Raw genomic sequence first — 18,895 nt, forward strand, 5'->3', positions numbered from 1 at the left:
GGCTACCATGTCATATTTAATACTCTCTTCATACATTACAAGGAGTATAGAAATTATAGCGGTGAGTCACTGCTCGTATCTGAGCAGTATCCTGGACAACAATAGATTTCAGACAAAAATAAATGAAGAATTTATGGAAATCTGAAACAAATCATTGGGATTTCTCTCTCCTAGGCTATCGCCTAGGTTTCTTTCTCCACAATTGACCCTCCCCTTGCTTGAAACCTCCAGACATATCTGGTCTTGTCTATATTTTATGAATGTTTACTGTTGCTTCCTAAATCCAGATCTGTCTTTCCTCACCCCCGTTTGAATATTTCCAATCTGGTTTCTTTCCCTGCCCGAGCAGTGAAACAGCCTTAATGAAAATCATAAATGGGATTGTCTATAACTGACCATAATGCATTATCCATTCTTGGCATGTCTCTATGGAATTTCCAGCAGCTCTTCCACAGCTCTGGCCTGTTATAAAAACAAAAAATATTAGCAACACTGAGAAAATCAGGTAGCAGTTGTGGAGCGAGAAACAGTATTCATTTCAGCTCAATGCCCTTTCATCAAAGCTAGGTAAAACTGGAAATGAAATACACTTAGTCTGCATATAGTTTGAGGTATGATTCAAGCATATCCCTTCCCCAGGGAGTGAGAAGCCTCTGTAGTTGCAGTTTTCTTTGTTGCCATTTATTTTTGTATGGTAAATTTTGCATCCTGCATCTCATATGGAACAGAGCTTACCTTCCAGCAGAAAAAGACAAACCCATGAAAGGGGACAATGGATCAAATTTTTCATGCTTGAGCAATCCAGATGGGATTCTACCCTGGCTAAATGCCCTTCTTTTTGAAAGGCATGAAGCCTCCTTGAGTTCAAGTGTTGAGGGTTCTTCATCTATTTTCAACGTGGCAGGAAGCTCTGGTAATGGTGTAAAATATAAACCAAAGGATGTCTGACTCATTGGAGTATAGCTTACAGTAGTGGTCAGACCACTGTGTTTACTTCTCATGGTGAGTACTTCAGTTTCTGCTGACTTCAGAGAAGCAACTTTAGCGATGGGAGGACAAGTGCACCCACTTAAGACCTTCATTAATATCTCATAGGCATGGGCAGTTTGGATTTCTTGAAGTCCAAGAAACATGTTGATCCAGTGTTTATTTATGCAGTATCATCCTGTATTTTGCACATCAGTCTTGGCTACTTTCATGCTGTACAGCAGTTTAGTGGTTGGCTTTTTGAATGTGACATGTGGACTGTTTTTTACATCAGTGATGGATATGTCAGCTGAGTAGATGCAAACCTCAAATCATAACACATAGCAATTACTGTTAAATAACATAAAATAATAAGAGAGATAGGGAATAACAACAATAGAACCTAAAACTTTGAACTTAACACCATTATGTTTAAGGACAACAAGAAATGTGAGAGGTTAAAATAAGAAGACAGTACTTATCTCCTAGTGGCCACCTGGGATACACCTCCTTCTTTCATTTATCCTGCTGGCTGTTGCTTCCTATATCAGTTTCAGTTAAGTAGAAACAAAGTTAAATGAAATCACATGTACAATTAGGTAATCAAGATAAATATATATCCAGTAAATCAGGGAATTTGAGGAGCTAAATTTATAATTGATAGTCATTTGATACTAATGTTCTGACGAAACAACTGAATGGGTAACTCAATACAACCTTGATTTGTTCAAATATTTAAGTTTTTGAAAAATACATTCATGGATTTTTTTTTAAATTCTAGAATATGAATATGGGAAACTCTACTGAACCAAAACTTCCTGGTATGTTGGTCACAGTCTCCACTACGTTGACTTCAAAAACTGATGCGATATTTACAGACGTGGATGAAGGCTCTGCTGAGCTGATATCTGATTCCTCATCTTTAGAACCTGCAGTGACTTTACCAACTTTTTCACCAGCTAAGGAATTAACCCCTGTTAATTCAGACTTGCCTGAGACAACTACTGTACATGAAAAAAGCATGACTGCATCTGTGCCTGATCAACTAACATCACATGTAATCACTTATTCTAAACCTTCAATGCCTAGTACCGCACACTCAATGGCTGCTACTGGATTCTCTGAATCATTTACTAAACCAATAACCTCTAGTTTCTTGGGGCCCTTTGAATCTCATCCTGCAATCAACATGACTCTCAAGCTGAGATCAGTGTTGCATAAAAGATCACTTACTGCAGGTGGAATTTCTCTGTCTTCAAGTGCTTCACCATTTCTTCCTCAATGGAGGCTTCTGGCTAATGGCCTTCAAAATATCACTGCTGGTAAGTAGGTCACTGCTCCATTATGTAGTGACAACAGGTGCTAGTGACCTAGTGACATGGCGATGTAATTAGTATATACACTTGCTCTTGAAAGTCACAAAGCATTTTTAAAGATTGTATGTTTTCAAAGCATAAGCAAAGGTTCTTCTTTCTAAAGTGAGAAAAAAGTATTAAATTATTCCAGGTTGTTAGAATACAAATACATTTTACAAGTGTTTTTCATTGTTTATAACAATTTGAACTTCGTTATTTTTCTATTTAAAGCCAGACGTTTCTGTTAAGGTTAGTGGGACATTCTTAAAAGCTTTTTAAACTGTGCTCATATAAAAATAAGCTGAATAAACTGGGATTTATTTCACTGGAGATTGAGGGGTGACCTGATAGAGGTTTATAATATCGTGAGAGGCATAGATAAGGTGGGGGGGTTCAAAACTAGGGAGCATATTTTTATGGTGAGAGGAGAAAGATTCAAAAAGGACACGAGGGGCAACCTTTTGTACAGTCAGAGTGGTTAGTGTGTGGAATGAACTGCCAGAGGAAGTGGTGGATGCAGATACAGTTACAATGTTTAAAAGAAGACATTTGGACTAAGCACATGAATAGGAAAGGTTTGGAAGGATATAGGCAGGTGGGATTAGTTTAGTTTGGAAACATGGGCTAGTTGGACTGAAGGAGCTGTTTCCATGCTGTATGACTCTATGACTCTTAACTTCCTGCTGACTCTTTCTTACTTTTTAAAGGCTTATTTTGTTTTTCCATTCCATCTATGAATTTTACTCACTGTGAGAATGATTACATTCGACAAGGTTTTCTTCTTCTACTTTATGCAGAGAGTGAAAGCAGGCTGCAGGTCATTGACCCTACATCTGAACAGCTGTCATATGTTGTGAAAGAACTTGTACCTCATACTGATTACATTATCAGAGTGTCAGCATTCACTATTGTTGGAGAAGGACCACCAACCTACATTACCTTAAAGACACGAGAATATGGTATGTTACCAAAGAAACCATGATCTTTGTTTTAGAAATGAAAGTGATGTCACAGATTTTTTGAAATTAACTAAACATTTTTCTTTGGTGGTTTTAGTGCCAAGTTCAGTGCAGAATATAACATATGAAAATATCACTTCTACATCTATTCTGATATTATGGGACCCACCTGCTATTCCTAATGGCATTATAACTCATTACACGATCTATGCTGTGGAGGAAGGTACAACTAAGGCATTTCAAGAAGTTGTAATGAGTAACAACATTACTCTCACAGGTATTTTAAATCAATAAATGTTTGTAACTTAGACACAAAGTTGACCGTCATGCTTTTAGAACTTTTTTAGAACTAATTAAACCTATTTGAGACATTATTTATTAAGGGCAAATTGAAAAGCTCATTGAAAAATACCTATAATGGGACTGTATTTAGAAATCTGTTAAAAATCACACAACACCAGGTTATAGTCCAACAGGTTTATTTGGAAACACTAGCTTTCAAAGTGCTGCTTCTTCATCGGGTGGTTGTCACCTGATGAAGAAGCAGTGCATCAAAAGCGAGTGCTTCCAACTAAACCTGTTGGACTATAACCTGGTGTTGTTTAATTTTTAACTTTGTCCACACTAGTCCAACACTGGCTCCTCCAAACTTTAGAAATCTGAACTGCAAATCATCCTGCACTAAAATCCATGGAGGGTAATCTGTGACCAAAGCTCTTTCAATCCAAGATAAAAGCAAAGAAGATGTATTCTACTCTAGGGAGCAAGACATACATGAGTGTGATCATCACATGTTTACTGGGAGGGGCATTGAGCAAAGCATGAGCTCTGAGAGATACTGCTTCAAATATCATGTACACCATTGCACTTTTACATTCAGTCTTTCATTGTGCTCAAGCTGATTAACAGATGTTTTTGCTCGGAGAGGTGACAGCTAAAGACGATGAAGTAGATGTTGAAGTATTCAAGCCATGATCGTTCTATTTCATTAAGGTATTTCTCTGTAGGCTAAGCAGCCATGTTTGCTGAGTTCTCTTAATAGCCATTCATTCAGCACTGGCATGCATAGACATTATGGATATTTCTCAGTAGTAATTATGGAGGCAAATCTTCTGGTCTCTGACTAGTCCGAGACCAAATATAATCTGAAATATGTGTGTTGGGACTCCTTTGAGGTTCCAACACACTGACTACATGGTAATTGCACAGCAAGTTTAAAGTTACAGTCAAACTGTGCGTGAGATTCCTCGATTTATTTTGATTCCAATTGAGATGCCCCATGTTTTCAGGTTCACTGGTGAAGCAGGTTGAACTGCCACCCCTTCTTCATTCACTCACCCCCTCAGTCGTTCACAACAAAATTAATTTACAAATAATCCCTTCCCTTTTGGATGCATTTCTTCCAGAACAAATTCATTTCTGCTTTTAAAAGCTGTAAATTTACTCAAATTTTATCGAGTATTTTATTACTGAATGAAGAAGAAATAATAAGACACACACATGTGCACAGAGTAGAAATGAGATGTAAGTTAAAAATATGTAAGTTAAAAATATGTAAGTTAAAAAACATACACAGATCAGTTTCTGAGTTCCGTGAGCAGCAAACAAGGGATGTGGCAGCATTATGCTGGATGATACTTGGTAACATTGATGTTGGTAGGTGAATAAAGTACTGTGAATGCTGGATCTGAATGAGAAACAGAAAGTACTAGAATCTGGCAACATCTGTGAAAAGAGAAACAAACTTAGTGATTCAGATCCAATGACTTTGCTTCGGAACAGTTTTGATGAAGTAATGAGCATGTTATTCCTTACCACATATCAGTCTCCTTGATTTATAAGTATACTTCAGGTTATTTTCTTGAGTGGCTTGATAGGGTGTGATGATCTGGAGGCTTGATGCTGTGAACTGTAAACTGTACTTCCAAGACAATATCATGTGTGATCCAGATCATAGCAGATTTGTGTGGCATGCATTCATTAAGCCTTTATAAAAATAAAGTTAGTAGGTATTTCCATGCTGACATCGCAGCCTTACATAATTTGGTTGTAGAAAGCACTGAGTATTTGATATCTTGATAGTTCTGTGATTGTCAATGATTATCTTGCATTGAAACACTGCTGATAGTATAGGCCACAAAATGTAAGGGCCAATAATAGTTTTAAAATATTTTGAGAAAGAAGATGCTGCTTCCTGCTGTCTCCTGACATTAAAAATGAATCATGCAACTGATTTCTATTCAAGAATACATTTATGTTCCGCATGTATTGCTTAAGTCATTGTATAACTTTTAACATGGAAGTGGTATCATGCCTCAGATCTCCACTCAAATGACTGCAATTAATTTAACTCCTTTTCCACAAATTCAGATATTTCTGTTACATTTATAGGTTTAAAAAAATTTACAGACTATAAAATGAGGGTAACAGCATCAACCTCTGCAGGTGAAAGCTCAGTCTCTGAAAAAGATGATATTTTTGTGCGAACTCTTGAAGATGGTAAGAAAAGTTTTGAAATAAATCAAATTTCAGCTTCCAATTATTTCTGTTATTACATCATTATCTCAGCTCTCTTATTATTATCAACTTGTTTAAACTATTCTTATGCCTTCCTTTTCATCACTGGTTTGTGAAGCAGATTTTTCAAGCATACTGTGACCTATCTTGATCCATCCATCCAAAAGGGCTTGATAGCTACTTGACTGAAAGGTAGTTGCTTTTTCAGTGACTCCAGGAACAGATTTTCCATTATGCAGGCTCAATTTGGCATTAGGCATGTAAGTGACTGTCGTGGAAGATACAGGCCAACTTTTCCTATGCAGTTACTCAGTTTATTATACATGTTTGTGTGAGCGGTTTAGCAAATCCTGCAATGGACCAAGGGAGTTAAATGCTCCGCCCAGTATCTTATGGGGTTGAAGGCCCTGGCATCACATGTAAAGGGCACGAGGATAGCATTCACTCATTGCAATGAGTATGACTCAGGCTCACAGTTTGGATATCTGCACTGAACCTTCTGGTCTTTCCATCCTTGCAGGTCTGCTTCCCTTCCTTGACCTGTCTCCATTATTCTTCACTCTCCCTCAGTAGTCCTCCATGCCCATGGTATGGTATAGATGAATGCTTTCCAAAGTGACTTCAGTTTCTCTCTTATATATTTTTAAATTCTTTTATGGGATAATTACATAATTTAAAAGGCATCTGGATGGGTATATGAATAGGAAGAGTTTAGAGGGATAGGGGCCAAGTACTGGCAAACGGGACTAGATTAATTTAGCATATAGAGTCATAGAGATGTACAACATGGAAACAGACTCTTTGGTCCAACTCGTCCATGCCAACCAGATATCCCAACCCAATCTAGTCCCACCTGCCAGCACCTGGCCTATATCCCTCCAAACCCTTCCTATTCACATCCCCATCCAGATGTTGCAATTGTACCAGCCTCCACCACTTCCTCTGGCAGCTCATTCTATAAACGTACCACCCTCTGCGTGAAAAAGTTGCCCCTTAAGTCTCTTTTATATCTTTCCCCTCTAACCCTAAACCTATGCCCTCTACTTCTGGACACCCCCACCCCACGGAAAAGACTTTGTCTATTTATCCTATCCATGCCCCTCATGATTTTATAAATCTCTATAAGGTCACCCCTCAGCCTCCGACACTCCAAGGAAAACAGCCCTAGCCTATTCAATCTCTCCCTATAGCTCAAATCCTCCAACCCTGGCAACATCCTTGTAAATATTTTCTGAACCCTTTCAAGTTTCACAACACCTTTCTGATAGGATGGAGACCAGAATTGCATGCAATATTCCAACAGTGGCCTAACCAATGTCCTGTACAACTGCAACATGACCTCCCAACTCCTGTACACAATGCTCTGACCTATAAAGGAAAGCATATCAAACGCCTTCTTCACTATCCTATCTACCTGCGACTCCACTTTCGAGGAGCTATGAACCTGCACTCCAAGGTCTCTTTGTTCAGCAACACTCCCTAGGACCTTACTATAAAGTATATAAGTCCTGCTCAGATTTGCTTTCCCAAAATGCAGCACCTCACATTTATCTAAATTAAACTCCATCTGCCACTTCTCAGCCCATTGGCCCAACGAAAGTGTCTGTTTCCGCGCTATACAACTCCATGACTCTCTGTGGACATTGCTGACTAACTGGTACTTATTGGCTATCGCTAATTGCGCAAAGGGTAGGTAAGGGTCATATTGTCACGTGTAGGCCAAATCAAGAAAGAATAGCAGATGTCCTTCCCTAAAGGACATCAGTGAACAACATTAGTTTCTTATGACAATTGCTATTAAGCCAGCTTTTTATTCAGGATATTTATTGAACTCAGATTTCACTCTCTGCCCTGGTGAGATTTAAAACCAGGTTCCCAGAACAGTAGCCTAAGGTTCTGGATTTCTAGTCTGGTGACATTACCACAATATTATCACCTCCCCATAGAAAGGCATCAGTCAGAAATCATATAATATTTGCTTGCAAAGAACTTTATTGTGAAGACAAACATAATTCTGGCAAGGCTGGCTTTTAATGAGCTTTAATGAGGTGCAGATGCATAGCAAATGGCATTGTAAAGCTTGATCTGCCTTACAAATGTCCAGGAACTCAAGTTCATACTTGCATCTCTCTGTCAGGAATCTGAGGTTGAGATTCACTTGCTATCATGTTCCTCACTCTGCCTTGTTTCCTGCCTCTGGGAGCAGCACAAGACCCTGTCCCAAGGTTTTATCATCCCCATTATATGTGGAATCTGTTCCAAGTATTAATCATTCATTTTGTGAAGATGAAAATCATTTTATTCGTCTTAAATTCATTTTTTCAATTTAAATCTAAGTACTCATGTCCAGTTGTTTGTGGATTGAACATATCTGACAATTTTCTACTTTGTGATGTAGATGCCAGTGTTATGTCAGTACAGGAAGAGCTTTGCTAGGAACATGACTGAAGCTTAGGTTTTCAATAGTACAATTGGAATTTTATCAGGATTCAAGCTGTTTGCTCCATCTAATGTATTTAGCAGTTTCTTAATATCCTGGGGAGTGAATTGAATTGTCTGAGACTAACATCTAAAGGCTCTTGTTGTTCAATGGGAGCACCCTACCTCCGGACTGAGAGACCCAGGTCAAGTCCCACCTGCTCCAGAGCTGTGTAATAACATCTCTGAATAGATTGATTAGAAAAACATTGGTTAAATTTAGGAAAAGGCAAGTATCTTTGGTGCAGAGGTTTCAAGAGATGCTGAGGTGGATCATTCGCCTGGATCTTCTGGCTGTGGATTGTTGCATTGATGTGCTGGGCTCTCCAATCATTGAGAATGAGGAGGTTTTTCAAACTTGTCCCTCCAGTTAGTTGTTTAGCTGACTAACACCATTCATTACTGGATATGGTAGGACTGTAGATTTTTGATCTGATCCACTGCTGTGGGATTACTTAGATCTACCTTAGTATGCTGCTCTCACTATTCAGGATGCATGTTGGCTTTCCACTCAACACTTTTCCTGAGCACCATCCTTGGATTTATTTTTCAAGCTTGCATCAGTTTGATAGTGCAAGTTAAACATTTTTTATCATCATTAAATCTTATAAATATTTCCAAAACAACCAAAGATAACAAAATTACATTCTTTTCTGTCCTTTTCAGAACCAGAAACACCACCTGAAAACTTAACCTTCCAAAATGTAACTGAAACATCTGCATACTTGAGCTGGTCACCTCCAGCGAAGCCCAATGGAATTATTACATACTATGAAGTTACATACACTAATTATACTGACTCTTTTACAATGAACAGTTCGGAAACAAGCATTTACCTAGAAAACTTAAAGAAATTTTCTCCCTATAACGTCTCTGTTAAAGCACACACCAAGTATGGCCATGGGAATCAAACATCTCCAATTGTGCGTTTGGTGACAAAACATGATGGTAAGCACTGTTTTGTAATACTGAGAATTTAGGTTTCTGCCAAAAAAAATGGAAGTACATTGCTGGAAAACCAGAACTTTTGCTCAATACATCATGCATATTTTCTGCAGCTGGATTACAATTCTGATCTAATTAAACAAAACATCTGTAGTAGAAATTGATAGCTCCTTTTAACTGTTTGCTCAACTGGGAGAATTGTTTAACCCAAATGCTAACCAGTTAAATGGGACTTGCCGTCTATTTATTAGTGAGAACAAAGAGTTAACAATAAACTGGCAGATTTATTCTATCCAAAATCTGTCCAGTTTAAAATATTCCAATGCTTTCTTTACAGTTCTTAGCAGTCAACCCTTTAATGTGACCTATAAGTACATTAGTTCCACTGAAGTAGTAGTTTCATGGAACCCACAACCAAATACCAGTGGCATTACATTATTCTATGTCGTAAACCCTTGGAATGTCTCCCACTCCATTCAAATCAAAAGACATTCGTATGTCTATCTAACTTTCTCAAATTTTCCCAGCACTGGATTGCTATTGTTACTAACACAGTATTTGAAAATGAAAATTAAACAAACTATATTCTGAATATGACTTCAGAATTTGATAATTTAATATAACAATGTTGTGGTTCTGACAGAATATGTTCATTATTTGGGATTATCAAGTTACCTGTGAAAGGATTGATAGTTAAGTATATTGTGCTATAGGATTTGAATCTATTACTTCAAGGAATCTCAATGAGGTGCTCTAATTCTTGTAGGAAATTTTAAAAATTGGTGCATATGTGCATTTCTGGAGTGAGTCATGCCAGATACCATAATGGTGTAGGCATTAGCAAACAAGTGGTGATTGGCTGTCAGCACAATGCAGAAAGTGAGGATTGCAGATGCTGGAGATCAGAGCTGAAAAATGTGTTGCTGGAAAAGCGCATAATTGATGTTTCGGGCATAAGCCGTCCTTCAGCACAATGCAGAACATAATGTCAGTGATCTTAAACCAATGGTACCACATTGAAGCTCAACACACGACTAATGCTGCCACTTAACCTCTGGTGGAGAAGGAAGAGAAGCAGGAGTAATGTTATTGTTAAACACTCACTGATAAGGACTAACAAGCCAATCCATTCTATCTAACTGCTACAAAGTCTGTTGTTATTGGGAGAGGTGTAGCCCTGGAAATCCTTAATAATGACTCTGAAACCCATCAAGTCATGGCATCAGGTCAATTTAAGAAATAAAACCTCCTGCTGATTACTACCTTGTGCCCCAAGTGCAATTAAGAATGAGTAATGAATGCTAACCTAACTAGTTGTGTTGACAGTCCGTGAATGAATTTACAAAAAGTGTGAGGAAGATGAAGAAGAGAGTACACATTCTAGACAGCTCCTTCCTGAACCATGAGAACATGAAGTTCACATCTAGGTGTGACTGCAGTAGCTGTAACATTGATTACTCATTTGCCAAAATTCTCATACTTATTATGCCATTCCTCTGATATTGACCATCGCAGCATCCATAATATGTGAGTAAAAGCCACCATAAAATAAACAATCTAACCAAATTTAAGAATGAATACATTCCTTAGATAAATGTCAACTATTTACATTTGTGCATTCCTTTGTATCCACATTCCATTTGCCTGTCCTACTCTTTCTATGCAGTATTATACAAGTTGCTGCAACAGGGCTGATAGAAAGCTACTGAAGTGCAGTGAAGGAGCCTGAAAATGTCCATGAATAATGATTTTGAACAGTTTGATGAGGGTAGGGTAGGAAATGTCATTTTGAGAGTGGCCTGCAAGTCTGTGCTCCATGAAGCCAAAGCCATTTTCCCAAGCCTCTGCCTCAATAATATTATAATCTGTTGAAGTACAGATTATTGGACTCCTGTTACAGCTTGCTGGCTACTTTGTACGCTTTCATCCACAGTGATAGTAGTAGCCACTTGATCTTCCAATCTAGCAATCTGACCCACAGAGCCTCAGTATTTCAGCATTCAGTCATCTGGTGGAAACCACTTGAGCTGCAATTGAAATTAAGACATAGATTAGATTAGATTCCCTACAGTGCAGAAATAGGCCCTTCGGCCCAACAAGTCCACACCGATCCTCCGAAGAGTATCCCACCCAGACCCATTCCCCTACTAATGCACATATCACTATGGGCAATTTAGCATGGCCAATTCATCTAACCTGCACATCTTTGGACTTTGGGAGGACCCGGAGGAAACCCATGTAGACACAGGGAGAATGTGCAAACTCCACGCAGACAGTCGCTCGAGGCTGGAATCGATCTCGGGTGCCCTGGGTCTGCGATGTACCAGTGCTAACCACCGATTCACTGTGCTGCCCCAAGTAGATTGGTCAGTAGATACTGCATTGTGACTGATTCCATTGTGCTGATGGACTTGGTCACCTGTATGCTTAGAGAAGGGTATGAGATCCATGCTGAGTTGTTGCTGGATTCTTTTGTGCTCCTTGATATTTACCATGAGCTTTAATGCAGGGTCAAGCATGTTGTTGTACCTTTCCACAAGTCACCACACTGAAATGCTCTTCTAAGTCCTCTGGTGCAGGACACATATGCAACTTCGCTCTCCACTGAACAGTATCTTGTCTTTTGCTCTTGTAGTCCAGCTGCGTGCAATCCCATGAGTATGTAAAAACAAGGACTGCAGATGCTGGAAACCAGAGTCTAGATTAGAGTGGTGTTGGAAAAGCACAGCAGATCAGGCAGCATCCGAGGAGTAGGAAAATCTCTAGATTACAGTGGTGCTTTTCCAGCACCACCCTAATCACATGAGTATGCCATGCTCAGCATCTACTCATGATTGTTGGTATGAAGACATGTGATGGTGTATCTCTTTCATCACTCTTCTTACTGTTACTCACTGCCTGCCCAATTCTTGGTCATCTAAAAAGTGGGAATAAATTTGTGATTTGGGGAATTGGGTGGAGGAAAAATGAGCCTGTCCCTGGTTACAGGTGGATCTACATTCAAAGACACAGGCAATAGCCAGTCCACAACCTATCTAATCGAATATCCACAGTTATAACCGTAGGTTTCACTATCTTTATTATATTATTTATTTGATCATATGCACTGAGTATATTAAACATTGTTTGAAATTAATTTTCTATTTTTACTTTTATGTTTATTTTACAGTTCCGGATAGCGCACCTCAAAATATCACGTACATATTTCTCCCTCCTTCTGATGTTGAAATATCCTTCCTACCACCATCAACTCCCAATGGAATTATCCAGTTCTATACACTCTATCTTGGAGCTCAAAATAGTAGTGATGTGCTGATTACAAACAGTACAAATTTGACTGTCATTGTTACAGGTAAGTTAAACTATTGACAGTGTAATGTTTTTTAAAAGAGACTTCTGAATTTAAAATTTCTGATGGGTATAGGTGCTTCGTTTATTTTTCTTAAGGAAGTATTTTCTCACATCACCCTTACTTCAGTTGCGCAACACTTTAAACCTATGCCCTTATTCTTGTTCCTTTTATGACTGGAAACAGCTTCTCCCTACCTCATCTATCCAGTCTACTTGTAACTTTGAAAGCCTCCACCAAATCACTTGTCAGCCACCCTTTGTCCAAGAAATCTCCAATTTATCCTCATAACTGAAGTTTCTCATTCCTAGAACCATTCTTGTAAATTGCTTCTGCACTCTCTCCAGTGTGTTCACATCTTTCTTGTGTGGTACCCACAACTGTACATAATACTCCAGAGAGATCTTATAAGTGTGTTCTATGGAGTGGATTGGCAATGTGCTTAGAGGCTGACACATGTTATATGCCAATATCCGTGGATATGGGGTGCATGTGGCTGGTCCCCATGGAGCGTGCGCTGAGATGTTTATGCATGGCTTCCAAAACGGAAGCCTTTTAGACCAAGTGGCCAGCTGAAGTTGGCAGGTATCCTCTCTGACATCCATGTTGAGAATTCTTGAGTCTGGTTTGCTCACAGTGAATGGATGAATACGAAGCTACATATTGATAATGAAAATGTGTAATTAAGTAAGTAAATAACAAGGTATAATCTCCCTTAATCAGCAACTTGCTACTGGGTAGCGAGAATCTTGGAGATACCCGAAATCTAGTTAAAAGATGCAGCAAGTTATACCTGACGTTGTGATAGGCTTTGCTGGACTCATCACGAGGTTTTGCCACATTTCTTGATATTCAGGCCCCTGTGAGATTTCCCTGACATCTTTTGATATCATAGATGTATCAATGACACCTCTTAGGTTTGTTTTTCCCCTTGAAATCATCAATATGTCCTTCAAGATCTTAATTATGATTTCACTGAAAGTACTGCATAATGGAAATCATAGCAATCTATCCACAATATAGCTACATACAGCAATCTGAGGAATTGTTATCTCTGAATCCAGTCCAAATATTAACATTTAAAGTGATTGTTCCCTTCTGTTGCACAACACCGATATTAGTACATGGAATAAGTCCACTATTTTCAGGTCTTAGATTTTTGCTTGCTCAAAACAAAATGTAATTTTATTGTAATGTTTTTTGTGGCATTACCAAAATTAATTTAGTATTTGGTATTTTATAATATGTACAGAGAATTCTAATTAAAAATCATTTCTGTTCTCACATTTTACAGGTTTAAAAGCAAATGAAAGGTATTCCTTAAAAATTTCTGCAAGTACTAGCAAAGGTGAAGGAATTCAAAGTCAACCAGTGTACATTTTAACTGGAGAAGGTGGTAAGTATACTGTAAAAATGACAGAATTTGCTGTTCATCCATAGAAAGAGGTATATGGAATCTGTGATTTACAAGGATAGATTTATCATTTAAGCAGAAATGTATTTATTTGGTTAGAAAACAGTACAGCACCTCTATATTATGTTAACTTTTTGGAACATGTTTACAATCATTAAAAAATGCCATTCGAACAGTTAAATATTTTGCTTGAATCTCTGGCAGCACCTTTGAACTCTAGACAACAAAGTTAGTTCTGTAGCACCTACAGCAGCGATGCTACAGAGCTATTTCAGTTGCAAAATGATGTCAGCACCACTCATGCACACTTCTGGCATGAAGTGCACTAAATTTCAATTTAGGAAAGTTAATAGCTCAGGCAGTAGTTATCTGAACTGGCACCAGTGAAATAGACAATGTAATGCTGATTTGAAACCAGCCTTGTAATTTTCAATTCCACTGTGAGAACCAATGCACACTCACTTAATGGTTGTTTGATTTCTACTGTCTATACTTCTCCAAGTGCTTTGTGGTTTGCAGAATTGTTCAAACTTGATGATATTGGCTGGGTGTGGTGCTCCACATGGAGAAGACTTTGGCATCTAAAAAGCTGTGGGTGTAGCCATACACTCTCACCTGTAACATGAGCGAGGGAGATACAAGAAAGATAATTTATAAAGGACAAGCTGCTTGCACAGGAGGAGAGATCTCAGCAGGAGGCCTTATACATTCAGGGTCTTTCTGTAGCATTTCTCTAACCTTGACCTAGCCAGGAGGCTAGAATTCTAAAATCTCTTGTGGCATACCTGCAACCTCAGAGCAGACTATGCTTGGTGCTACCAGTAGTTGTGAAGATAACCTTAGCCTGACTTTCTTCACATTAGTATCCTTCATGGCTGGAATGGGCAACATTCAAAACATGCAAAGAAAAGCAAAATACTGTGTATGTTAGAAATCTGAAATAAAAACAGAAAGTGGTGGAGAAACAGCTCATTAGGTCTGGCAGCATTTGTTGAGAGAGAAACAGAATTAGCATTTTGAGTCTGATATGACTTCTTCAGTTCAGTTTTTCCTGTGTAGTAAAGTTTTGATATTTGAAATTACTTTCAACAAGGTTAGCAAACATTAATGTTCATTCAATGAATAGGGAATGCATGACTCACTTAGACTAACGTCTTGATCTAGTGCATTTGATAGAGGAGAAGGGCTTAAATTTGTATAGCACTTTTCACAACTCTCAGGTGATGAAGCAAATACAGAGAGCAGTGGTTTTGTTACAGTTCTTGTCAAGATTGCCAATGCTTTTTAAAAAGAAAGAAATCCTCAAATGCTGATGAAAAGATAATCATCACTGGACACTATTTTACTTCCTAAATCTTTAATGGTAACGTACTAAATAAAATCTACACAACACAAGCATCAATTAGCAGGTGAAGGATATTTCAAATGAAATGTTACATTTTGCTTTAAGTAATAAATGAAAAAAAGATATGCTTCCTGTCGAAACAGAATTCACATTACCTCACACAAATGTGGGAAAACATGCAATTTCATAGTTTTTTTTCAAATTGGCCGTTTTTTAATGATCTGTCACTCTACATCCAGTTGCATTGGCTCTTAAGTTGCATTCACCAGCGACTAATTTCAAATTGAAATCCCCAGACTGTTGCCATTGAAACTTGTCTTCTAACTTTCTCTCACTTGGGTCACAACAGTCCTGATAGTGCAGAATCTCCCAGAGATTCTCCTCACTGACTTCTTTAACAGCCTGGTAGATTGTGGCAACACCTCAGTGCAGCAAAAGCTCTTGTCCAATCTACAGTATATCACTCTTCCTGTCTTCATTGTTCTATCCCTTCCAAATACATAACACACTATATTTTAAGAAAACTGTTTCAACTCCATAACTTGTTTGAAGATGGCCAAACAGGAAACTGTTCAATTAAGAGCAAGTCTTGCTTCTTTTCACATGAATTTCTGCTGAACTGTCAAGCAGGAGGTAAAACAGTTGAAACTCAAACCCACTTCACTTAACTTTCCATTTATCTTTTGTTTTGTCACTGTTCATTCCTTTTACAACCCCAAGTTACCATGCATTTCCTGGAAGCTAGTAACATTAGAATTAGGAAACTGTTTAGCCACCTTTCAAAATACTCTCCAGCATTTTGTCCTTCAAGAAACTTTGCACTAAAAACACTTGCTATTGCTTCCTAAAGTGAATGGATCATTACACTTTTGCCAAATAGGGTACAATAATATATGCTTTTCTCCCAGTATCATGCTGACAGAACTTGAATTCATGCTTGAATTCATTTTATAATTTGAGTTGTTTCAATTTTATGTACAGAATTAAAATGTACAGAATTAAATCAAAAATGCAAATTGTTAATATTCCTTCCACGGTGGCTCAGTGGGAGCCCACACTATGATCCTATGATTACATGGGTCTACATTCACATAGAAGATTCTTTTTTACCCTCAATCTATAGTGCCTGGATCTCCTCCACGATCAGTTATATCAAAACAGTTATCCTCTACCACTGTACTTCTGTCATGGAAACCTCCCACGGAACCAAACGGAGTGATTCTGTATTACACAATCTATGTTTGGTAAGAGTTACTGAAGTGGTTATTAAGTTTAAAAATAACAAGTAATATATTCAAAGTTGTATGCCTAGTATTATAATTTTTTACTGTTAACAAAAAGTATAATGAATCTTATCAAAATATTTGAATTGCTTGAATGAATATGAGCCCTCCATTTCTTCCCATATGAAAGATATAATGATACATCTTCTAGTTGTTAGATGAGTTAGTCTAAGTGTTGACTAATTTACCTTTGCTGTCAATGTTGCAACGTGATAAAACATCTATGGCATATTTCAAGTACCACTGTTTAGATCATATACATTTCCCTGAAATAAAATATTCTGATGTCATGAAGAAGATTACTTTGTAGTTTTAGTTGAGGACTCACTTCACTGATGGAAGCAAGTTAAGAGACATTTGACTCAAGTTTAACCTCCTGGTTTAGAATCTGTTTGAATCATGGTGCCATGTTGATCTCAGAAATATACTGGCATAATTTTGCTTGGGTACGTGCTCCTCTGCATTCTTCCACATACCTGTACTGTGACCAAAAGAATTCAGCAAGCCTGAATTAGGCTGAGTCCTGCAAATATTTCTATGTGAATCACTAAATCAGCTCGGAATTGCTGAGTGAGGCAATGTATTGCACCAGTAAAGTAGCAATATGAAAAAAGAAAACTAACAGAAAAAAACGAAGAGAAAATGTAAAGTGGCTTAAATAAGTAACAAAGTGAATATCCCTTAAAATAATTCAGTGAGCAATTTAGTGCATTGATCCACTCTGTGTTTTGTACCTGATGCTAACAAAATCTAGCTGTCAGAGATCAGCAGGGTTATGACTGCAGGAATCAAATATTTTCAGTTCTGCGATTGAATTTTGTTTCAGATATATTCTGATTGAGATATCCTGAGTTTTCTTTTGTTAAACACATATACACGGGGCTAAATACAAGGTAACTCTAAAACAACTTGAATAGATGCTTTGTAAAGGCACAGGAGTAGCAAGAGGCAACAAATAGAAAGACATGAATAGATTAAGAATAGTTCAATGCCCAGTAATTGTGTTGTAATGTTTTTGTTAAAATACTGCATTCCTTTTACAGGAGCACAACAACACAACTTATTTTAAATGAGACTGAAACATCTGTATTGCTGAAAAACCTGGACAATGATACTGAATACTATGCTTTTGTAACAGCAAATACATGGTTAGGTGATGGGGGATTGAAAAGTAATAACATCACGTTTCGAACACCTGAGAATTGTAAGTGTCTGTGCTGACTTATGAAACTTGTAATTAATTAGTCTTAAAATATTGACATTATTGATGAGTGATTATTACAGAGAATTATTAAAGAATACAATTGGAATGCAATGTGGACATTGATGATAAGGTGAGCAGTTTTTGCACATTCCTTATTACTATTGCGAAGGTGAGTTGCTTTTTTGAACTTCAGAAGTTCATATGGTGATTGTACTCCCTGACTGGTGCTAGACAGAGTGGTCCTAGATTTTAAGCTAACAATGGTAAAGAATCAACAGTTCAGAGGAAGGGTCACCGAATCTGAAATGTTAACTCTGGTTTCTGTCCACAGATGCTGCCAGACTTGCTGAACTTTCCCAGCAATTCCTGGTTTGTTTCTGATTTACTGCATCTGCAGTTCTTTCGGTTCTTAGAAAGGAACAACAGTTGCACTTCCAAGACAATGTGTTGTGTGGCTTGGAAATTATGGTGTTACTATGTTACTGCATTCCTTGTTCTTCTAAATAATGGAGGTCACCAGTTTGGGAAGTGTTGTCAAGAAACCTTGCAAAGTTGCTGCGATACATTTTGCAGACTGTACTATGGGTGATAGAGGGAATGAACCTTTTTGTGCCAAACGATCTTTCTCATGGGGGATGGTGTTGAGATTCCAGAAGAAAGACATGCATTTGGAGTCATAGAGATGTACAGCATGGAAACAAACCCTTCCATGCCAACCATATATCCTAACCTAATCTAGTCCCATTTGCCAGCACTTGGCCCATATCCCTCTCAACCCTTTCTATTCATATACCCATCCAGATGCCTTTTCAATGTTGTAACTGTATCAGCCCGCACCATTTCCTCTGGCAGCTCATTCAATACACGTATTGCCCTCTGCATGAAAAAAATTCCCCTAGGTCCTTTTCATATCTTCCCCTCTCACCATAAACCTATGCCCTCTATTTCTGGACTCCCCCAACGTTGTCTGTTTATCCTACCATACCCCTCAGGATTTTATAAACCTCTATAAGGTTTAACCTCAGCCTCCGATGCTTCAGGGAAAACAGTCCCAGTCTATTCAGCTTTTCCCCATAGCTC

General features: G+C 38.1%; 1 protein-coding gene across 1 annotated transcript in view; it reads left to right on the plus strand.

Moving 5' to 3' along the window:
- ptprq (protein tyrosine phosphatase receptor type Q) overlaps window positions 1-18,895 on the plus strand; it is a 180,569-nt gene that overhangs the window by 65,865 nt on the left and 95,809 nt on the right. The window contains exons 19-27 of the mRNA XM_072551604.1: window positions 1,748-2,288; window positions 3,119-3,280; window positions 3,378-3,557; window positions 5,672-5,779; window positions 8,942-9,223; window positions 12,390-12,572; window positions 13,864-13,965; window positions 16,452-16,572; window positions 17,655-17,815. Of these exons, the coding sequence (XP_072407705.1) occupies window positions 1,748-2,288; window positions 3,119-3,280; window positions 3,378-3,557; window positions 5,672-5,779; window positions 8,942-9,223; window positions 12,390-12,572; window positions 13,864-13,965; window positions 16,452-16,572; window positions 17,655-17,815 (1,840 nt within the window). The remainder of the gene's footprint in view (window positions 1-1,747; window positions 2,289-3,118; window positions 3,281-3,377; window positions 3,558-5,671; window positions 5,780-8,941; window positions 9,224-12,389; window positions 12,573-13,863; window positions 13,966-16,451; window positions 16,573-17,654; window positions 17,816-18,895) is intronic.

The sequence above is a fragment of the Chiloscyllium punctatum genome, chromosome 32 (assembly GCF_047496795.1).
Source record: "Chiloscyllium punctatum isolate Juve2018m chromosome 32, sChiPun1.3, whole genome shotgun sequence".
Taxonomy (NCBI): Eukaryota; Metazoa; Chordata; class Chondrichthyes; order Orectolobiformes; family Hemiscylliidae; genus Chiloscyllium; species Chiloscyllium punctatum.